Here is a 25378-nt window from a genome sequence, read left to right as displayed (position 1 = left end):
GATTTTGGAAGAAAACAAATTAGTGTTTAGGATTTTGGAAGAAAACAAATTAGTGTTTAGGATTTTGGAAGAAAACAAATTAGTGCTTAGGATTTTGGAAGAAAACAAATTAGTGTTTAGGATTTTAGAAGAAAACAAATGAGTGTTTAGGATTTTGGAAGAAAACAAATGAGTGTTTAGTATTTTGTAAGAAAAGAAATTAGTGCTTAGGATTTTGGAAGAAAACAAGTTAGTGTTTAGGATTTTGGAAGAAAACAAATGAGCGTTTAGCATTTTGGAAGAAAACAAATTAGTGTGTAGGATTTTGGAAGAAAACAAATTAGTGCTTAGGATTTTGGAAGAAAACAAATTAGTGTTTAGGATTTTGGAAGAAAACAAATTAGTGTTTAGGATTTTGGAAGAAAACAAATTAGTGTTTAGTATTTTGTAAGAAAACAAATGAGTGTTTAGCATTTTGGAAGAAAACAAATGAGCGTTTAGGATTTTGGAAGAAAACAAATTAGTGCTTAGGATTTTGGAAGAAAACAAATTAGTGTTTAGGATTTTGTAAGAAAACAAATTAGTGCTTAGGATTTTGGAAGAAAACAAATTAGTGTTTAGGATTTTGTAAGAAAACAAATGAGCGTTTAGCATTTTGGAAGAAAACAAATTAGTGCTTAGGATTTTGGAAGAAAACAAATTAGTGTTTAGGATTTTGGAAGAAAACAAATGAGCGTTTAGCATTTTGGAAGAAAACAAATTAGTGTGTAGGATTTTGGAAGAAAACAAATTAGTGCTTAGGATTTTGGAAGAAAACAAATTAGTGCTTAGGATTTTGGAAGAAAACAAATTAGTGTTTAGGATTTTAGAAGAAAACAAATTAGTGTTTAGGATTTTAGAAGAAAACAAATTAGTGTTTAGGATTTTAGAAGAAAACAAATTAGTGTTTAGGATTTTAGAAGAAAACAAATTAGTGTTTAGGATTTTGGAAGAAAACAAATTAGTGTGTAGGATTTTGGAAGAAAACAAATTAGTGATTAGTATTTTAGAAGAAAAATTAGCGTTTAGGATTTTGTAAGAAAACAAATGAGCGTTTAGCATTTTGTAAGGAAACAAATGAGTGTTTAGTATTTTGTAAGAAAACAAATGAGCGTTTAGCATTTTGGAAGAAAACAAATTAGTGTGTAGGATTTTGGAAGAAAACAAATTAGTGCTTAGGATTTTGGAAGAAAACAAATTAGTGTTTAGGATTTTGGAAGAAAACAAATTAGTGTTTAGGATTTTAGAAGAAAACAAATTAGTGTTTAGGATTTTAGAAGAAAACAAATTAGTGTTTAGGATTTTAGAAGAAAACAAATTAGTGTTTAGGATTTTAGAAGAAAACAAATTAGTGTTTAGGATTTTAGAAGAAAACAAATTAGTGTTTAGGATTTTGGAAGAAAACAATTTAGTGTGTAGGATTTTGGAAGAAAACAAATTAGTGTTTAGTATTTAAGAAGGAAAATTAGCGTTTAGGATTTTAGAAGAAAACAAATTAGCGTTTAGGATTTTGGAAAAAAACAAATTAGTGTGTAGGATTTTGGAAGGAAACAAACGATGTTTAAGAATTTGGAAGAAGCTAAATTAGCGTTTAGGAATTTGGAACACAAATTGGTGTTAAACATTTTGGAAGAAAACAAATTAATGTTTAGGATTTTGGAAGAAAATAAATAAGTGTTTAATATTTTGGAAGAAAATAAATAAGTGTTTAATATTTTGGAAGAAAACAAATAAGTGTTTAGCATTTTGGAATAAACCTAGTGTTTATGAATTTTGAAGAAAACCAATTAGTGCTTCAAAATTTGGAAGAAGACAAATTAGTGTTTTTAAATTTGAAAAGTGAAACTTAGTGCTCATCGTTTTGGGAATAATGAAATTAATACATAGGGATTTAGACAAAGAGATATTAGTATTTTAGAAGGAAACAAGTTGGTCTTAGAAGTGTTGAAATAAGTCAAATGTGTACTTAAGGTTGTGGATGTCGAGAAGTTAGTTTTATGTGTTTAGGATTTGTGAAGAAAGAAATTAGTGTTTACAATTTCTGAAGATGACAAATTACTGTAGAAAGATTTTAGAAATAAAGAAATAAATCCTTAGATTAAAACTGCTTGATATTTTAAAGAAGACACGTTAGCTCCCAGAATTTTGAAAACAAAATCTAAATTATAAAAACAGTTGAATAAAAAGGTCGGAGTTTAGAATTTTGTAAGAAAACAGATTAGTGTTTAGGGGAAGAAGACAAATCAGTGTTTAGGATTTTGGAAGAAAACAAATTAGTGTTGAGGATTTTAGAAGACACATTTATATGACTTAAGTATGGCATTATTTTACAAATTTTGCTAGAATTTCATTTATGAAAAGTTATGTTGGGACGATTAATCGGAATTGGGAATCGGAAGAATCAGAATATTTTTGAATATCAGAATTGGTATCGGAATCGGAAAAAATGTCGTACTTATTTTCCAATGACCTAAAACGATTCCTTTAATTATCTTTTGTATTTTTCTTCCAATGCTACTATTAATAACAAAAATAAATATTTTTTATTTTAAACTTTTAATAAACCTAACATCTATAGATCACTCTCCGCAAGTATATGAAATTAATACATAGGGATTTAGACAAAGAGATATTAGTATTTTAGAAGGGAACAACTTGGTCTTAGAAGTGTTGAAATAAGTCAAATGTATATTTAAGGTTGTGGATGTCGAGAAGTTAATTTTATGTGTTTAGGGAGTTGGAAAATTAATGTTTAGGATTTGTGAAGAAAGAAATTAGTGTTTACAATTTTTGAAGATGACACGGTCAGACAAAATTAACCAACCAAGGATCACATCATTCTACATAAAACATATAAGATATCAATGGATATATACCTGAGAATCAAAACAAGGAAAAACATATGCTGTTGTCATAGCCCTACTCATGACTTGCACCTAAGGCTCTACTATCCACGTGTTGTTTCAATAGCTATATATGAATGTAGTAGATTGCCAAGGAGGTGCAACAGAAAATAGCTCATAGATGGGAAAGAAATAACTTAGCTCTCGCCAGAGAACAGTTCTAGTTCTCGCAAATTGCCGATATCAACGAGAACAGACGCAGGGTGAGCCGGTGCCAACAAAAATGCAGGGAGTGAGGCGATGCCTGTGAGCACAGGATGCCAAATGTCGACCTGTAAATGGTTCTATTCATTCCTTCGAAACACCTCTTTCACTCCCTATTTCCCGCTCTCGTAGACATGTGTTTGATTTCTATCTATTTGTTCTGTTAAAGAAACTCTTTAAAACCAAACCGGCGTCCACGTGGTTCGGGTCAACAAACAGGGGACAGAGTTTGACAGCTCGAACATTGACGAAACCTGGGTAACAACAAAGATGCACGAGCGTGTGATGTTGTGCACCTGCGACCGAAAAGTGTGCCACACTTCCGAAACTTGGAATTTCAAAGTAGAGAATAAACCCGGAATTTCTGTATTAAAAAAAAATGCCCGTTTAAAAACCACGTCTGGCAAACCCCGTTTGGTTCGCTGTAGGATGAGCCAAGTTAAAGTAATTCTTTAATTTTAAATTGACATCATTAAAAAAAAAGTAGAAAAAACTGGTTATAATCGAGATGCGTTTTACTTACTTGTCAGACAGGGTGCCAAAGAGAAATGACCCCAAAAATACACCGACCATATAAAGCATATTCATTACTGAAATAAGGGGTTTTCGGTCACAGACGAAATTCATCTGAAAATAAATATAAAAAAAAGTGTTTTGATTGGTATTTATGTGATCATGTATTGGTATTTATTATGGTATTATAATCGGAATCAGGAATCGGAAAAATCGGAACGTTTTGGGGTATCGGAATCGGAAAAATTTGTGCCTATATTCCGATGCCAAAAACGATTCTTTTAATTGTCTTTTTTTATTTGATATTGTTTAAAGCAAAATTTCATTAATCAATGATGAAATAATAAATATTTATTAATTTTAAACTTCTAGTTTTTTTTTTTTTTTTTTTTTACACAGTGATCACCACTTATCAAGGCCCGGAAGCCACTCAGGGATAAGGGTTATTGCAAGCACATTACGTTAGTGTGGAGATTTGATGAAGTGTTTAATTAAGGGGGCGGTTCATTAGGAATTTGTTAACATTGGACTTGAAGACATCCAAGTTGTAGTCCGGTGGGAAGCAGGCAGACGGAACAGAGTTCCACAGGCGTGCAGTTCTAAGAAAGAAGCTTTGTTCATGGAATCCGCGTTTTGATTTAGGCACAGATATAGAGTGGGGGAAATTTTTCACAGTGGATTCAGCTAGACGGGTGTTTTTCGTGAAAGATTGGCGAGGGGGGACCAGAGATTGGAGTTCAAACTAAAATTTATAGGTAATCACCCACAAGTGTGTTTTTTACGTTTTAGACAATATCTACACATTTAACATGTGTTTTTATGGTATCGGGAAAAATCACTTTATATTTAAATATTTAGAGTTTTATAAAGAATCGGAATCGGTAATTGTATTGGAATCGGTAATTTATGATTCTTGTGTTTTCCTTTATTTTCTTAGCTTTTATTAACATAACATAATTTGGAAAGGAGTAATTCTGTTTTTCTTTTTAAATTCAAATGAGAGTAATTATTTTGAGATACGATTGTTTCAAGATACGTCGATGGTCACGGAAACTAATTTAATTCGTATATCGAGGTATTTGTGTATGCTAAATTTATTGATGTCAGCTGCATTAGACGCTGAATTCACATTGGATCTATTATTTTTAGACAAAAATGGAAAATGTGTATAGTGATAAAGACGCAAGTGCGACAGCAAATATTGAAATGATGTAGTCTTTATATCCTGTAGATACGTTTGGAGTTTGTTACGAGAATTGTTCCAATATTATTGGCATTATGTGAGCGTATATATTTGTTTGCTGTCCACCGCAGCAAAGTGTGACACAAGGTCGAAAGATAGAAATGAGGCAAGCCCTACTAAAGGAAGGACACTCTTGCTATTACAAAAATTGCCTAGGCATCCTCGTCGGCATTCCCCGGTCAGGGCGTCTAAGGCAACAATAAACTTGCCCCACCCGAACGCCGGGTGACAACATGTGTGAGGGTGGACCTCCTGAGTGATACCCAAACGTAGCTCAGCCCGACAGGTACTTGGCCGGTTCCCGGCCCTTCACCTGTCGGGCTGAGTGTCAAGAATGGATCCTTGACGAGTACTCTACCAAGCCGCCTAAGCAGCAAGGAGACTCATCCTCATTGCTGGTGAGGGTATTCCCTCCTAAATTTGGACGATTCTATTTATAACCATGTGTGGTAAAAACGAACCAATCAAATGTTAAATGGGTTTTATAAAGCAACTGAAGCTTGTGGGATTATCCAGTATTCTTATTCGTGTCAAAACGAGAAGACCGCTTGTTGTATAGGTGACGGAGAACGCCGGAAAAATATCGGATATATTTCATACACGCAATATTGGATCCAGGCAAACCCAGATGCAAATCGGATCGCTGGTGATGACGTCAGCCCTATATTCAAATCGAAGAATCGAGATTATGAAACAATGAGAGACAATATTTAATTCTTACTTGGTGTTGCTAAAAGCACAAAAATCGTAGAATAGAATAGAATAGAAGAAAAACGTCAAAATAAGTGAACAGTAATTCCAATCGACGAAATTTTAAATGTAAATATAAGTCAAAACAAAAACAGTCATATAGAAGAGAGAGAGAGAGAGAGAGAGAAAGAGAGAGAGAGAGAGAGAGAGAGAGAGAAGCGCTGATACAGTTTCCGTCAGCCGACCAACCAACCACATCTCCATACCGACACAACCCTCTTTTCATATTTCACTGTAAAATAAATAAAACTGTGTTGATTTAACAAGTTCTTGTTTGATTACAAAATCTACGGTCATCAGAGTGTATATACTATGGGACACATAAAAGTGCATCTATAAATATATAGACAACAATAAAACACATGTTTTTGATAATGTTAATTAAATTCAATATTTATCTGATTTATGTTACTATTATTTTTTGCTTGAAACTACATTTGCCCATGAATAGATTTATTTAAAAAGGATATTCATAAACCAATGATAAGAAATACCAATAAATTGTTTGGGGCTTCAAAATAATAATAATAAAAGTTATTCCTAGACGAAGGTAATTTGAAAAACCCGTTTTGTTTTATTTACGTTTGTAATGGGATAGTGTTTCTAGTTATATACACGGCGTCATTACAACCCAATTCCTTTTTAGAAACCAGCATATGTGATGGGAGGAGACAGAATTTAGATTTTCCTGAAATCATCTTACCTCTGTGACTGCAGACGTTTTCCTTTGGGATTGGTCGTAAACCCATCGTCGACAGCTGACTTTTTCATGTTGACTGCCATTCCCAACGTAGGCACTTGAATTGTCGAGTTTAAAAACCTGACAATGTGAATATACAATATGTCCATTTTGATCCTTCTCGAACGGAATAGATTCATTAATTCCTGCTGGTTGACTTGAATAGGAATCATTGCTCAAATCAGGAACGGCGCATCTGCAAAAAAACAGCAAACTCTATACAAGCACAAAGTACGAAAAGCATATGTATTTAACTTTATCATTTTTTTTCTCCTTTCTCTTCCCAGATCTTTTTTATTTATAGTTATGTCTCGGAAGTAAAGTGAAAAGCACATCTTATTTTTCTTTTATTAATATTATTTTTTCCTTGTACACATTTTTGTGAATTATTCCATGGATTTCTGCCTTTGGATTATTATGGACCATCTTCCAATTACGGGATTTCCTTAGATTTTACTTGTACAAATGGAAATTCTTTTAACTTTCTTGAACGTTACACTTGAACTTCTGCATGTCAGTACAGTTGGGGAAGCAGGGACCTGGAATGGAATTCCAAAGTCTAGCGGTTCTGGAGAAGAAACTACTGGAGTAGAAAGCTCTCTTACATCTAGAGATCTCTAATGTGTAGGGGTGGGATTTAGCTGCTTGTCGGGTTTGTCGAGGGTATTTACGTTGAGGGGGCACAAGTGCTTGCAGTTCGTCAGAGCATTCTTCATTAAAATACTTGTAGAACAGGCAGAGGGATGCAACATTTCGTCGATAGGACAGAGGCTGAAGCTTAAATGCCAGTTCAGGACCTATCGGATTAGCGACTCTTCTTTGAACCTTATCTAGGAGCGAGAGACTAGTATCAGATGAACCATCCCAAATATGACAGCAATACTCCATACATGGGCGAATGGTGGCCTTATAAAGGTACAGGATACTTTCGGGTGTTAGTAGTTTTCTAGCACGATAGAGAGAGCCTACCTTCTTCGCAGTGGCCCTGGCATGCTTTCAATGTAATTTTTCCAACTCATGTTTCCTGTGAACGTTAGGCCAAGGAGTTTTAAAGATGTACTCTCAGATAAAGAGTCGTTGGGCATTGCTATTGGTGGTAGAGAAGGTTTCTTATAATTATTGTAGGAAACAAGTTTAGTTTTGGCGGCATTGAATGTGACCATCCATTTTTGTCTCTATTCTACTACAGATTGGGGGTCATCCTCTAGTGTTTCTGCCATTTCTTTAGATATGTGTTCATTTGTTTTCCTGTCGTGCCAGTTATAGAGTGTCGTGTCATCAGCATATATACCCATCTCAGAGGCAGTTTTGTCGGAGAGATCATTTATTAATATAAGGAGCAATAGAGGTCCAAGGATAGACCCTTGGGGCATTCCCGCATTTATATCATATTGTTTAGATGTACGACCGTCGAGGACAACCTGGATTTTTCTCTTATCTAAGAAGGATTTATGTTAATTATTCTTCCAGTGATACTGTATGATCTAATTGTCCTGAGGAGACCCTCATGCCATACCCTGTCAAAAGCCTTAGGTATATCTAGAGCTACCGCTCTGCCCTCCCCAGCTTTGTCCAGTGAATGGTATATACGTTCAAAGATTACAGTTAGGATGTCTGCTGTGGAACGGGCTTGTCTAAATCCATATTGTTAGTCAGTCATAAGTTTAGCATCTGTAAGGTGCCGGACTAGAGCATGGTTAATTATGGTCTCAAATATTTTGGCGAAAAGTGGGAGGAGGCTAATGGGGCGAAAATTGAATGGGTAAGTTCTTTCGCCAGAATTCCTGAATACTGATACCACAGAAGCAGTTTTCCAACAGCCCGGAAAGCAAGATTCATTAATGCATTTGTTGTAGAGTTTGGGGAGAACTGGAGCTACTTCAGCTGAGCACTTTTTTAATAGCACATCTGGGATGAGATCGGGTCCACATGCTTTTGAAGTGTCATGGTTTTTTATGATAGCATGCACCTGAGCAGGGGGGGGGGATTTTCAGATCGTCTAGCGTGGCGTCTGTCCGCAAAGAAAAGTCAGGTAAGAGTTGGTTGAAAGGATCCAGTGTGGAATTTGAGGCAAACCGACTGGCAAGCATGTTAGCCTTCTTAGTTGCTGAGCAAACAGCCTCGTGATTGTTGGTTAGTGGGGGAATTGTTGATTGTCCATTATTTACTACACTGTTGTAGATTTTCCAGAAGTCACGAGTTCCTAATTTTTGTGCTTTGATGCGTTTTTAGTGGTTTCAGTAAATTCTCTCTTAACTATCGCTATTTCTTTCTTAACCTTACTTTTAGCTTCTATATACTTCTGTCTGTTTGAACTGAACTTATGTCGAGTAAATCTGCGATATGCATGCTGCCTTTGAGCAATGGCAGTTTCGCAAGTAGAAGTAAACCATTGGGTAGAGTGGGGCTTGCTATAAACTTTCCACATTGGAACATGTGCTTCAATTGTAGTTTTGAACCATTCAGTGGTCTCATTTACGCACTGTTCAGCAGGGAGATAAAAAATATTCCCCCATGGGGCATCTCTGATAAATCTCTGATGGCTTCCCAGTCAGCCTTTTAATAATATCTTGTTGTTTTGAGCACTGGCTCTTCAGTTTTGGCTCTGGAGTTTGGGGCGATTTCAACCATTATCACTGCATGATCAGCGTTCCCAAGTGGGCTGTCGGCATTCGTTATACAATTATCGGGAACAGATCTAGAAGTGATGCGTGTTGTTCTTGCTGGTCAGGGAAACGGATTGGAAACGTAACCATTTGTGATAGGGAGTGAGATATAGAGAAGCTATGAGTTGTGCTGCCCGCTGCATCTGTGTAAGTAGAGAATCCAAGCCAGTTTTTGTGGTGGACATTAAAGTCACCAAATACATGTACTTGTGCGCTAGTGTCGAGGGAGAGTGCTGTGTCTATACCGTCAGAGCCTTTGTTTATTATGGTGCAGTCCTGGGTCGAGGGAGAGCGGTAGAGAAAATAAAAGTAGCTAATGTTATGTTGCATGTTTAGTCTAAACCACATGAAGGCTTGATCGTGCGATTCTCGGTTTGTTTCTCTAGTCAACCGACATCTTGCTGCCCAACTCCCTACATAGTATCCCAATAGTAGCCCTCTACACCAAAGTGTCAATGTGCCGTGTTCGGGGTGAAAATGTAATTTTAAAAAAAGTACAGCCAGGAATGCAAGGATCCTGGAGGGAATTCCAAACACTAGCAGTTCGAAGGAATAAACCATTTGAGTGGAAAGTTTTCGGTATCTAGGATCTCTACAGTGTAGGGATGGAATTTTGCTGCCTGTCGGGTTAGTCGGGTGTATTTACGTCGAGGGGGTACAAGTGCCTTGAGTTCGCCGGAGCACATTCGATTAAAATACTTGTAAAACAGGCACAGAATTGCAATATTTTATCGATGGAACAGAGGTTGGAGTTTAGTAGACAGTGAGGGATCTATTAGGTTGGCAACTCTTTTATGAACCCTCTCTAGGAGTGAGAGCCATATAGCAAATGCACCAGTCCAAATGTATGAGCGAATGGTGGCCCTGTAGAGGTATAGGATACTCTTATACGTAATTAACTTTCTAGCACAGTAGGGAAATCCCAACTTCTTTGCAGCAGCCTTAGCAATACCCGCGATGTATTTGTTTCAACTCGTGTTCTCTATGGACATAAAGCCGAGAAGTTTGAACAAAGAGCTTTCAATTAGTGTATCATTAGCTATTGCTATCAGTCGGTGAGAATGTTACTTATAATAAAAAAGAGAAAGCGGTTAGGTAAACCGTTGTACGTTAAGCATGTATCCCTTTATTAAAAAGAGTCCGGTCTGAAGACACGACAGTTTCGATTATCGATTATCGATTATCAGTAATTATCGGGCGTATTCTAAGATCACCCCGAGACTTATGCACTCACGTTCTGGAAATTTTAAAGAAAATTTGTTCAGCAATTTTGGAGTCTGTAAGGAACGAATACACACACAGACAACGTTGCATTTACATAATTGCAGAGATAAAGCAAAAATACTTAGTCTTAGTATGACGAGATCCCTGGCGACACCAGATGATCTTGCTTTTCAAATAGAGGAAGAGAAGAAGGGAGACAGGTTTGGAATTATCTACCTGTCAAAAGAGATGGTCTTGTTTTTATCATATAGAGGAAGAGAGGAAACAAATAATAATTTGTTTATCTCATCTGATGTTATATATCTATCAACAACGGAAAGGTTGTTTTTTAAAAACCTGTTGATAGGTATGAAGAATGGGAGGGTCAAAGGGTCGCCGCCAGGCATCGTTCGACCTGGGTGACCAATCATGCCTAATTGGTAATAAGTAAAAAAAAACCTCAGTGCAGGTGGGGGTTTGAGGTCTGGTAGAGATAAGCTCTAAAAGAAAAAGAAAGAATAACTCCAAAAAGGTGGAGGGAGGAATTTGTGATTTGATAAAAACGATTGACTTTTAGGAGTTAGAGTCCAGAGTGCTTTTTTACTGACTGGCATCGAGACGTACACATCGCTCTCACCCCGCCTGGGTGTGTGTGTGTGTGGCGAAACCTCATAAGAGCTAAGTTGAAAAGCTCTTGTTTTTAGCTGGGAAATTGATTAGTGGAACTTAAGTAAGCAACCTGCATCATGAAGCTTGAATCAAAGAACTCGACTAAACAAGTGTAAACCGATTTATGAATAATTATTTTGTTTCGTTATATAAAAATGTCCCAGAGTTTTTCTTTCTTTCTCGATTGCCGAAGATAAAGTATGTTTCAGATATCCCCTGAAGCCAGATGATGAAAAAGATAGACTGGATCCAGCGCGGGGCCAGAGACGGCCGAAATCGACAATGTTGCCACACGGACTTAGGGTCATGCACATTTCGCGTGCCCTGGGCAGCAGAAGATATTTTCCAGTGACCAGTGAGAGTCTAATCACCCTTAGGGGGTCCACCACTAGACAAGTATGAATGTAGCCCTGTTGTGTTGCATCTATGGTCCTGTGAGCTGGGAGCGACGAACACGGCCAGATGTACATCACAAGTATGCTCCAGTGAACCAGGATAGCGACGGATGCGGCTCGGCCCTCGGATGAGAGAGGGGTAGGGCTATATTATATTAGCAGCATTGAACGTTACAATCCATTATTATCCCCATTGCACTAGACACTCGAGGTCTTCCTCTAAGGTTTCAGTAATTTCTTAGATAGTTGTTCATTCGTCACCCCCCCCCCTCATGCCTGTTATAGAGCGTGGTGTTCATAGCAAATATATCCATGTCTGAGAGAAATTTGAAAAGAATCTGAATCGGTAATTGTATTGGAATCGGGGGAGGGGGAAATAAAACGTCCCATCACTAGTATATACAAATATATTCCACCTCCCACTCAAAATGAAAATAACAGTTTTCCAAAGCTCTTGTCGGATTGCTGAAAATGTCTATGATCTTAATGACCCTTGACTTATAAACTTATAAATCATAGATTTAGGTGTGTCGTCATAAAAATACAGAGAACATCTTGTAATCATGCATTATTTATTTTTTATTATGATCTATAAAAATACGTATGTTGCGCTCTCATATATATATATATATATATATATATATATATATATATATATATATATATATATATACTAGCAAAAGTACCCGTCGTTGACTAGGTTCAAAAACAGCCTACAGAAAATGGACTCTGATTTATGAAAGTATGATAGGTTATGAAAAGGATGAGTTGTAAATTTGTATTGAATTTGGGGGTATCAAAACCAAAGCAAAATATGATGAAAGTAAAACTAAAATAGATAAAGCCCATAATTTATTATACCATACCTGTTCATACTGAAACACTTATCACAATATTCTGTGGATCTATGTTAAAAAACCTTGTTAAACTTTATGACATATTTCCATTCTATGGAGGTCAGGGCGAACGAACACCCAATAATTTTATTATACCATATTTCTTCAAACTGAAACATAATTATCAAAGTATTCTTACGCAGATAGATATGAAAAATCTTTATTAAAGTTTGTGCCTATTTCCATTCTATGGTGGCCAGGCGCGAACGAAGACCCCACAATTTTATTATACCATCCCTATTCAAGTTAAAACATATTTATCAAAGTATTATTATGTACATCCATATCAAAAACACTTGTAAACGTTTTTTTTTATTTTAAATTTTTTATTTCCACACTTTGTGGACCAGGGGCGTACGCAGATCCCACAATTTTGATGAATCACAGTTCTGCCAGATCAAACATACCCATTCCTGTGTCTCGATACATCTTCTATCATTATATATAATCAGTTTTTTTTAAAATAGTCAACCATATAGGAGCCTATTCGTGACCACACATTCAGCTTTATATATATATATATATATATATATATATATATATGCATACAGCGCCTAGAATTCCCAAATAGTCACCCATCTGGTACTAACCAGGATCAACGTTGCTTAACTTCGGTGATCTGACGAGAATCGGAGTGTCAACGCGATTATGCCGTATATATATATATATATATATATATATATTCTATATCTAATTCACATTAGCTCACACACACACACACACATATATATATATATATATATATATATATATATACACACCCTGCCACGCGTTGCTGTGGCTCAAATTGGCGCAATGGAAAAAGTTCCAAAATGAGAAAAAGCATGTTTCTAATAGGTTTAATTTTCCATTTTGCATGGGTACACAGTTTTTGTTGTTCCATTTTTTTAGCTGATATAGAGATTTTCTGGTTTGGTGACTCTTGAATACGTAACATAAATTGTCCATGTAAAAAAACAGTCAGTGTGTAACTGTAAGACCCACAATTGTAAAGATTGTTCCCTGTTCTTTGTTGATGGTTATTGCAATAATATTGGAAAGTGCAATTTCCTAAAGTGCAATGATTTATCCGGTGGAATCATAGGAATGCATGAAATGAAGATACATTCATCTGTGAAAAGTCCTGTTAAGATTGTTGTTTCTATGATATTGTTTGTTAATTTTTTTTTTTACTGCAAGTTATGTGCCATTGCAAAGCTTGGATTGGCTTATATTTCACAACATGATAATTAGTATACCAAATTTCAGTTGCAATACATGCGTTGGCATCCCTGGCAAATATAGCTGTTGGATAATTAACCACTTTATCTGCTTTCACAACAGTGTCGATGGATTTGTATTTGACTACCTCACTTGGAATTTTACATTGAATAATAGCGTTAAGTTCATGGGCATCTTTGTATTGACCTGCAAGAATAGCTCATTCACTCAGTCAAATGGAATTCTTATAATTTGAATATCTGCAAAAACCTTTTAAACTAACTATTCTTAAAATTACAGAAATTACAGAAGTTAAAAGTCAAAGAATTTTGCCCTCAACTCTGATCAACTGGCACTTTTTCGTACCCAATTTCCCACAAGTGATGCAAAAAATTTTGTGCGGATCGAACAGTCTGCAACTGGACATGCATATTTTGAGTTAAGTTTAATGTCTTCACATGGAACAAAAAAGTAGAGTATTTTAGGCAAGCATTTATTTCATCAGCTGGTGTTGATTGAATAATAACCGGTAACATTTGTCTGGAATCTCCTGCAAGCAATATTACTGCATTCCCAAATGGTCTGACATTACTACGCAAATCTTGCAAGGATCGACCAAGAGCCGCAAGTGATTTTTTGCGTACAATTGTGCATTCATCCTAAACAATAAGTTTGCATTTCTGCAATATTTTTCCCCATATTGGATGTTTTGGAGATGCCGAACATGAGATTTTTGAAAAATTGAATGTTTTAAAGTAGAATAAATAATTCTTCCACTTGGCAGCAAGGTCGCAGGTATTCCCCATGCAGCAAGGGCTAAGGCTATGTCATTTTGTTACCAAATGGCTGCCAAAATCAATTTAATTAGAAAGGTTTTACCAGTTACTCTGGTGCTGTTCAAGGTAGCAGTAATTTCCAAATAACTTCTATTCTCACAGTCAGTAAATTAGGTGACTAAAATAGGATTTATCCATGTTTTACAATGCCTTATTCACTGTAATTAATTTAGGAGACTAAAATAGGATGAGGGATTAGATATGGATAGATAGAGAAGAAGATATATAGATATGAAAGAGAAAGTGAGAGGAAAATAGAGAAAGAGGAGGAGATAGAGAGATAAAGGGATTGATAGATAAACAGAGAGAGGGGGGGAGAGTTAGAAACAGAGAGGGATGAGACAGTGGAAAGGAGAGAGATAGAGGGAGTTAGAGAGAGAAAGGGGCTCAAAGAGAGATGGAGAGGGTGATATAGAGAGAAAGATAGATTGAGAGAGGGAAAGGGAGAGATGGATAGAGAGAGATATTAAGAGAAGAAGAAAGGGGGGGGGGAGAGAAATAGAAGGTGAACTACACTTCACCGTTTTTTCCTTGTTCAGTAGAGAAGAAATCTTTCGAGACTGAAGCAATTTTAATTTTTTGTTACTATCCAGAGTACCCCTTTTTTGGGGGGGGGCTAGATTTTCCACACATTAGAAACCGACCGGGTTATCTGTACTTTCACCTAACAAATTAATAAAAGAAAAAGATATTGTAAAATTTGAATTTAACATGAAAATACTATTTTAAAAAATAGCACGATAACATAAGTGCATAAGTGCCACTTTAGGTACTCCTTGGGCGTTGAGTTCCATGGCGACCAGCATAATTATTTAATGGTCGCTCCCTTAGCACCCCTATATATATATATGCATGCATATACATATATATATATACATATATATATATATATATATATATATATATATATATATATATATATATATATACATGCACATACATATATATATAAATGCATGCATATACATACATATTTAGTTAGTTGGTCGGTTGTTTGTTTTACGGTATATCTACCCTTTTCAGGCTATTTAATGCCGAATCCAGTGATTTTGAAGAAAATTTTTTATAGAATACATACATTTTTTTTTCAAGTTGGTTTCTATTTAACCCATAGTTAGGACCCTAACAGGTACTGCCACTCTGAGTCAGAGTGGATCTGGGAGCAATGGCAATTAAAGGGTGGCTCCACACTTTCCAAAGCCCGCAAACTCGGGCCTCACCATCGGATATAGTTTAAGGTCATATCCAGGACCACATACATATTTAAATACATGCATATACACCTATATATAAATACATACATGCGCACACACACACACATATACCTATATATATGCATATATATACCTATAATATACCTATAATATACCGTTGCCCGGGTGTTTTGAGGTGTATGCTGAGCAAAACAAACAAAAAAAAACAGTCAATTTTTTAAACTTTAACCCGTATTATGACTCCATAAAATTTATTGTTTGGGGCTCAAATCAAGTTATTAAGTTAGATCCATGTCCAAGGAACCTATATCTATAATTTCAAGTGTCTTGACCCCAAATTGTTGGAGGAGTTTGGTAGAGTTCTCAAAGGTCAAATCGTGTTACGTTGACCCCTTGACAGCCACATTTCTGGCCGAAAACGAATTACACAGATTTTCCCAAATCTCAGTACCCTGTATATCAAATTTCGAGTCTGTAGACTTAAAATTGACAAAGTTATTGCGTAGAGAAATGTACACACACACACATACACACACACACACGCACACGTTCACTTTTATAGAAAGATAGATAGATAGATAGATAGATACATACATACATACATACATAGATGGATGGTTAGATTAAACAAAAATATATACGTATATATAAATATATATGGAAACAATTTTGTGTTTACTATAAACTTTTTACGCAAATATTATGCAAGTATAAATTATGTAGAATATCTGCATGAATATAATTACATGTAATAGTTAACTAAAGATGATCATCCCATAAGAAAACCGAAAAAACTAACAGGGAATTAATCAAAATGAATGTTTAAAAGAATATGCAAATTAGCTAAATCTTTTGCTAGTGAATGCAATTCTAGAACCCGTATATAAGAAAATTGTATTTTCTTTTAAAATAAATAGGAGAGAGAGGTTTTAATATGAATATCAATACACACAAAAGAAAAACGAATTTATAGGAGTATATATATATATATATATATATATATATATATATATATAATTTAAAGAGGGTTAGAGCAATTTTCAATAGAGCAGAGTGTATTTTAATGTTATAATATAAATACTATTTTAATTAAAATACAGGAAAAGAATAATGTTCGTTGTAAAGCCGATGTATCAAAGCTCAATAGGCAAATACCCTAGAGCTACTTTTATATTTAGTAAGGTGATTGGTAATTTATTTTGAATTATAAATTATCAATCACCTTACCATACACACACACACACACACACACACATATATATATATATATATATATAATATACATATATATATATATATATTATATATATATAATAATACATATATATATATATATATATATATATATATATATATATATATATATATATATATAATATATGTGTGTGTGTGTGTGTGTCTGTGTGAGCTAATGTGAATCAGATATAGAAGTGCAACGAGATGTTTGTTCACATTACATTAAATTTCTTCGTATTAGTACAGTCAGTGAATTAGGTAGCAGGGAGGGAATTCCAAGGTCTAACAGTTTTAGAAAAGCAGCTATTACAGTAGAAAGCGTTCCGGTATCTGAGGTGAGATGTTGCTTATCGTCAGATTGTTTGTATTTACGTCGAGCGGCCCCAGTGCAGCAAATTTTTAGGATCACATTCCGTCGAGGTGCTTGTAAAACAAGCACTTGGATGCAACATAACTGCGTTAAAAACTTGCTTGGTAGACACCGTGGAGCATATTTTGTTAGAGCCGCTCATTTTTATGATTTTGCTTAAGAGGGGTAGACATTAATGAATAATAGTAACTGTGTCAAGAATTGTCCTGTCGACTTGTTCGCAACACAAAAGCAAGTCTTACTCTTTTCCACCTTAAAAATACGCGACGCTATTTACAAAGATACTCGTTCTGTAAACAGACGGACTGTTTGCTTGAATATTTTTCTTTTCTTGTAATTTCAATCGAAGTTTTTAGTGCGACGTTCTTTCGATTCCCCCCGTGTTTTATTCTTTTCTACTATTGTTAAACGAGATCAGAACCCGTCAGCCAGCTTTACATTAATTTATTTATTCATGTATTTATGTATCTATGTTAACACGTTTTAAAAAATAAAACTTTCGTGCAATTCCAAACTTTTATTATTATCGTAAAAGTTTTAAAATAAATACATTCATTGAAACATTCTTCTTCTTTCAGTAACGATTTTCTTAGCTACGTATGGTAATATATCTAACACCTGGTTAATGTGATTTGTCGTGGCTTGGTGTTTGAGTCTGAAATAACTAGGGTACTTCAATTAAAAGTCAAATATTAAAGGGTAAAATTTTGCAGGTGTAAAAGGTGAATCAACTGACGTAAAAGTTGTTTGAATAGTTACGTTCAATTTGGTTTCAATTAAAAGTGCGGAATTTCATTTTGACGTCACTGTAGAGATAGATAGATAAGATAACGTTTAGATAACGACACTACACATTTATTTTACTTCAGTCGAAGTTCTCAGAAATCAAGGGGCCCACAACCAGGGGCTAACACTTGAACTCTATATGCGATACATAGATATTCGAATGTTCCATTTAAGTTCTTTATCTCTCAAGCACTGAGTTAGTAAAGAAATTGAGAACATAATTTTCCTCTCCCCAATTAACCATTTTTATACGTTGTAGTATATCTTTCATGTTGGTCTCTTGGTCTTACTGGATTCCAGGACAAGAATTTATCTAGTCTGGTGGAGTATCCAACTTTGTGCTATTACTTGAGGTAATATCACTTGGAGGAGGTGCACCATTCCCCAGAAAAATCTGTGGGGTAGCCGTAGTGAGGAGATCTTATTTGGCCAGCGAATACAAAATGTGATTTTGAATATTTGGTCAGGGTTTACTTCTATGGAAAAAGTATCCTCATGCCAGATTGTTCTGACAAACCCCTGTACAGAGAGACCTTAGACACCCGAGGACAGTGTCTAGTAGGCATTCAAGTTCTCCCCAGTAGGCATTATATATATGTGTCCGTGTGTCTGTGTACTATTTATAATATACAGCATAAAATGTATGTATAGATCTAATAATATACTTTTGAGCTATCTTAAAAGTATGTTGTGATATTTTACTTTGTATAATAAAGCGGAAAACTTTTATTCCAATTTATATATATATATATATATATATATATATATATATATATATATATATATATATATATATATATACTCGGGTTTTTTTATATTCAAAAGTAATGGACTAATGAATTCAACGAGGTTGTTAGATAGTGCTCAATAAAAAGAGCTGATAATACTTGTTTATTGTTATATAAACATGCTCACATCCCGCTGCTACAAATAGCCACTTGTTTCAATCAAACAACAGATATCATCAGGCAGCGACTTGACTATTCAAAAGTTCAATGAATAATCTATTATTTATTCATTGAACTTTTGAATAGTCAAGTCGCTGCCTGATGATATCTGTTGTTTGATTGAAACAAGTGGCTATTTGTAGCAGCGGGATGTGAGCATGTTTATATAACAATAAACAATCTTTTTAATCGGTTTTCGACCAGAAATGTATCTGTCAAGGGGTGAAAGTTAAACGATTTGACCTTTGAAAACGATACCACACTCCTCAATTTAATTTGAAATTTTAGATGTAGGTTACTTTGACATGGATCAAACTTTTTAATTTGATTTGAGGCCAAAAAATAAAAACAAAAGCTTACAAAAGTTAGACCACAGCGGCCTCTACCAAATTACTCAGCCAGTTCCTGGTCTAAACATTTTTAATGTTACGTAATATACGTAAAATAGCTGTATATTAGTTTAAGTTTCTAGCGAGAGAGTTGTTTTAAGTGTTCTATATAAGATTGTTATTTTATTTCACCAACTCTAAATAACAATTATATTAATAATATATTTAATTACATTTATTTGGAATTATTACTTCGATTTTTTTATGAAACGAGTAGAGTTATTTTTCCTGATGGGGTTTTTTTTTATACGTTCCAAAATTCGAAAGATAAAAATACAAACTCTTCCCAGATAAATTAATTTGGTAATCGCAAGACGTTTCTAGCGTGAAAAAATAATTTCGTGTAGGCAGAAATATGTTTTGGTTTATTTTTAAATATTCGATACTCTTACATAATTTGACCCGGATTCTCGGGAATTCCCGTCAAGCATGCATGGATCGGGCGAGACCGGCAATCATCGGTTTAAACCAAGCGTTCTAACAGACGCTTTAAAAACAAGCAAACTACCGAAAAAAAAATACAAATGTAAATAATCAAAAATAACAAAAACCTGAAAAGGACTTAAAATATTTTTATTTATTTTATTTTGTATATATAAATATATATATATATATATATATATATATATATATATATATATATATATATATATATATATATATATATATATTTTATTTTGCAAAATATTGTTTTTTTTCCTTCAAGAAAAGAGGACAGTTTACTTTTTTCACCGTAAATTCTTGGGTGTAAATACAAGATTTTTTGTTTCTTTTTCAAGACTTTTTGGCGGGGGGGGGGGGGGGCACGGAAATATATATATATATATATATAGTAGAAATGGTAATTAATAAAAACCTGAACAAAGTGCTCAATACTGTTGTAGAGCAAATATGCTTTTTATTTTTTATTACCGTATTTTTCTGTTAAGTTACATTTTTGTTTCGGCTACACGACCGTTTTTTGGCCGTCATCTAGCTTCCTCAGACTCTCCCCCTTGTTCCCTTCCTCTTTTTCCGCTTTTCTCTTGCACCCTCCCCTGACACCATCCACCCTTTCATTCCACCATAAACGAACATTTCTGTAAAAGTCTGAGGAAGCTACATGAATGTCAAAAAACAGTCGTGTAACCGAAACAATAATGTAACTTAACAGAAAAACACGGTAATAAAAATAAAACGCATATATATATATATATATATATATATATATATATATATATATATATATATATATATTAAAGAAAATAGGTAAAATATGTTGACGAAAAATGTAAATTGGTAGAAGAAAGTACATGAAAAAATTCAGTTTTTTTCAAGAAAACTTAATATTTTTATTTTATTTTATTTTTACGGCTGTTCATTACCGGTGGAAGAACTTTCTCGAGATAAGGATATTTCCTTAGGAAGATTTTACTTTGGTCGACTGTTGAACAGCCATCGACGGCAAAGAGGGAAGAGATAGGGTAAAGGAAATGTGTAAGCGTGTTCCGATATAATACCGCATTCCCTTCGCATATTTTTAAGGGTAGCCATTTTGGACGCCCATAAATAAATGATTTTTACTATTGTTAGAATCTCATCTGGTGGAGAGGGTATCATGTACTTCTTTCTTTTTGGGCGATTACATTTACATTTTTTATCTGTTCTTTTATTTTTGAAATTGTTGTATGTGTGGGGGGAGGGGTATCAACGTTACCCATAATGAAAATAATTAATATCCTTAGTATAGTAGGTGTGTTCAAGACGGAACTTTATGTCGACACGGGCAACGCCGGGCAACCATGGCTAATATATATATATATATATATATATATATATATATATATATATATATATATATATATATATATATATAAGTGAAAGTGTCTGTGTTTGTTTCTGTGTGTGTGTGTGTACATTTCCCTACGCAATAACTCTGTCAATTTTCAGTTTAACGACTCGAAATTTGATATACAGGGTACTGAGATTTGGGAAAATCGATGTGATCAGTTTTCGGCCAGAAATTTTGCGATTAAGGGGTCAAAGTTCAACGATTTGACCTTTTAGAATTTTGGGCCTAAACACTTGAAATTTTAGATATAGGTTCCTTGGACATGGATCTAACTTAATAACTTTATTTGAGCGGTAAACAATAAATTTTAAGGGGTCATAATAGGGGTCAAAGTTAAAAAAAATTGACCTTTTTTTTTTTTTTTTGCTCAGCATACACCTCCAAACACCCGGGCAACGCCGAGCTGAAATGCTAGCATATATATATATATATATATATATATATATATATATATATATATATATATATATATATATATATATATATACACTCTTATAAATTTGTTTTCTTTTTTGGTGTATTGATATTCATATTAAAACCCCTTTTTTCTATTTACTTTCAAAGAAAATACAACTTTGTCGTATACAGGTCGTGGAATTGCATTCATCTGCAAAAGATCTAGCTAATTTGCATATTTTTTTAGACATTAATTTAATTAATTCCTTATTAGTTTTCCAGTTTTCTCCTGGGATAATCATCTTTTGTTAACTATTACGTGTAATTATATTCATGCAGATATTCTACATGATTTATACTTGCGTAATATTTGCGTAAAAAGGTTATAGTATACACAAACCTCTTTCTATATATATTTATGTATGCGTATATATTTTGTTTACAAAGGTTTGCGTACCAAACTCCTTCTATAATTTTTGGACTACAGACATTAAACTTAATATATAGGGTATTCGAACCCATGCGAAACTTTATATATGGGTTTTAGCCCGAGAAAATCGGTACAAAAGTGTGGAAATTTAAAAAAAAAAGAAGAAATTTGCCAGGTGAAGGTCGAACGCGAGCATATATGCATGCATGACGTAATAGCTATTGGTTCATGTTTTAATTTTTAACCTCGTAGCAAACATGTCTTCGTAGCTCAGTCATTAACGACAAAAGAAAAAATAAATCGTAAGCTAAACGTTTAGATTTCGATTCTTGGTAGTGGCGCACGAGTCATTTCTTTTTTTAACTTTTAAAATTATTACTATATATTGTGTCCAATATGATATAATAATAAATACGAGATCTGCATTAATTAAAGTATCATATTTAAGCGTATTTTACGACCGGGCAATGCCGGGTGCCCTGCTAGTATATATATATATATATATATATATATATATATATATATACATATATATAAATATATATATATATATACATATATATATATAAATATATATATATATAAATATATATATATACATATATATAAATATATATATATATATACATATATATAAATATATATATATATACATATATATAAATATATATATACATATACATATATATACATATACATATATACATATATATACATATACATATATACATATATATACATATACATATATATATATACATATATATGTATGCTGTATATTAAATTTTGAGTCTGTAGACTGAAAATTGACAGAGTTATTGCGTTGGGAAATGCACACACACACACACATACACACACTTTTATAGATATTTGGAGGTGTATGTTGAGCAAAAAAAAAAAAGAAAGAAAGCGACTTTTTTAAAACTTTGACACATATTATGACCCCTTAACATTTATTGTTTGGGGATCAAATCAAGTTATTAAGTTAGATCCATGTCCAAGGAACCTATATCTAAAATTTCAGTTGTTTATACCCATAATTGGCGGAGAAGATTGGTAGAGTTCTCAAAGGTCAAATCGTTGAACTTATACCCCTTAACAATCAAATTCCTGGCCGAAAACGGATTACAAAGACTTTCCCAAATTTTTAGTCTGTAGATTTAAAATGTACAGAGTTATTGCGTAGGGAAATGTGCACACACACACACACACACACACACACACACACACACACACACACACACACACACACACACACACACACACACACACACACATATATATATACACACACACATATATATACACTATATTATGTATTATATAATGCATAATATAAATAGTATATATATATGTGTGTGTGTGTGTGTGTGTGTGTGTGTGTGTGTGTTTATATATATAATCCAACATTATATATTTTATTCAGTTATATAATCTGAATAGGTATTAACCCCACAACCCCATGTAAATTTCCAATTATCCACTTGATTTCTAATATATGTCTTGCAAATGGACTACACTTTTATTTTGTTTTGTAAAACTAATGGAGGAAAATAAATCTGCAATTCTCGGTTCAAACGTTTCACAAAAACACACCTGCAATCCAGCGTTATTGAAAGAGAACAAAATCATGAATAGCTAAACACGAACGACGATCGTCAATGCCAGCAAAAGTCAATTATGCAATACCATCGCTTAATGTCTTTTAAAGCAGACACATTAAATACTTATGCTTCTATTTATTTTTTTCAGTGTGCAAAATATAATGTGTTTGTATCATATGAAAATAAGAAAAAAAATAAATAAATAAAGCTAGCCGGATATACAGACGAAGTTTTTATTTATCCTCTGTTTCACGAGGTTAGTTTAAATATCAGATGTCATTTTTAAAAAAACCTGTGCTCTAGAACAAATGTACTCAGGTCTGCAAAAATGCTTGATTAATCTCGTTGATATCCCTTAGCAAGAGCGCCTCAGGCGAGTAGCAATAAACTAACCACCAAGGCTCCACAGCGCAACAGATAAAAATGGTAGGTATAATCAGTTTTAAACTAGAGCCTTTTTGAGGTTAAAGGTTAAAACTGTCAATACTCTGGACACAATTACAAATTAATTAACACTTCTACTCGATCTTGGCTGACAGAACGATAATAATCTACCCCCATGGATTAAATAAAAGGGCTCTGTTCGAAATTCCGTACAAATTTCTGAATTCGACATAAAGATTCCCGTGGTTCAATAAGGCGCGCTTAAGAAAGTCGGCGGTTATATCGGCTAAAACGTTATGAAAATAATATTTAAGGTACGCTCGTCTGTTCGGCCATATTAGATATTCATCGTTAGTTATTTAGACGAGACATACACATTTTAATCATGATTTTCTTTAGTTCAGATGGGTGCAGTAAAGAAACTTTTAACTCGAAATGACCCCTAATGTACTAATGTATAACATAAGACACAGAAAAGAAACATTTATAATGCGTACACAGTTTTATTTTCTCATATAACCACCGTATGCTCTCAATATTCAAGATACACACAAAGAAGGTTGAAGGTTACATCGACGGAAACGTTGTGAGAATGATATTAAAGATGGAAACAGTAGTCTAACTAAACTAAATATTAAATAAACTAACCCGTTCTCGATGAGAGAACATAAAGCCTGGGAGAATGGACCTCTTAAGACTGAAAAAAAAAATACTGCAGCCCGATAGAAGCACGGTCACTGTCGAACTGATTGTCGAAGACGGTTGCATAGTACATTTTAAATTTCCTTACCTGAACGGTGGTGTGTACAAGAGGAACACGGAGAGGTATGTCTGGATTCCGCTACCCACCCAAAGAACAGCGAAGAGAGCATATTGGATTTTCTGGTAACGTCCAAAGCCTCCAATTTGGGTAATGATGTTCTCCGGATCCATGTTATTAAATAAAAAAAAAAAATTGTGGTGTGTTTTCTCGGTTTTTTGTTTGTTTGTTTGTTGTTGTTGTTGTTTTAACGCCTTATGGTGTTAGGTTTACGGACTCCTGTGTGTGTCGTCAGCAGAATGAAAACTCATGGCGAGAAACGAGAGATCAGGTGGGTTTGGTCTTAATTGCCACGGTGTGCACCCATATTCAACCCCACCACCACCCAACACGCGCGCACGCACACACATACATACACACCTACGCTCGCGCCACGTAACGTCACTTGCGATAAAAATTAAGTTCAGACACGAATGTATCGGAGTAAACTTTGAATTTTCTATTGCCTCGTGGATCAGTCAAAAACAATCGTTGTTTATACTTACATAAAATACTTCTTTGTATATATTTTAAAAAAAAAAACTTTTACGAAGCGGACACTACATATCAAGGCACGGAGGCCACTCGAGGATAAGGATTAATTTATATACGGCAGTCATTGGGACAATAGCGTTGCAACCATTTGTGATGGAAATTTAGTATAATTAGTTTATTTACGAGGACGGTTCAATAATAATTTGTTTTCGTTAGACTTGAAAACGACAATATTGTAGCTAGTTGGAAAGCAGACCAGCGG

General features: G+C 34.2%; 1 protein-coding gene and 1 pseudogene across 2 annotated transcripts in view; both read right to left on the bottom strand.

Moving 5' to 3' along the window:
• Window positions 1-24948, bottom strand: part of LOC145263223 (organic cation transporter protein-like) — a 133256-nt gene extending 108308 nt beyond the window's left edge. The window contains exons 1-3 of one of the 2 annotated variants that reach the window (XM_080120307.1): window positions 24613-24948; window positions 6335-6566; window positions 3649-3752 (exon numbers count right to left, since the gene is read on the bottom strand). In XM_080120307.1, coding sequence (XP_079976433.1) covers window positions 3649-3752; window positions 6335-6566; window positions 24613-24755 — 479 coding nt within the window. In that variant the 5' untranslated portion in view covers window positions 24756-24948. The remainder of the gene's footprint in view (window positions 1-3648; window positions 3753-6334; window positions 6567-24612) is intronic. The other variant, XM_080120308.1, reaches the window with a different exon arrangement.
• Window positions 12742-12858, bottom strand: LOC145263338 (5S ribosomal RNA; annotated as a pseudogene).
• Window positions 24949-25378: the final 430 nt, after the last annotated feature.

The sequence above is a fragment of the Euprymna scolopes genome, chromosome 38, assembly GCF_053919585.1.
Source record: "Euprymna scolopes isolate OS-2025 chromosome 38, ASM5391958v1, whole genome shotgun sequence".
Classification (NCBI taxonomy): domain Eukaryota; kingdom Metazoa; phylum Mollusca; class Cephalopoda; order Sepiida; family Sepiolidae; genus Euprymna; species Euprymna scolopes.
The sequence above is the reverse complement of the archived record's forward strand: the minus strand, read 5'-3'. Positions and strand labels throughout refer to the sequence as shown.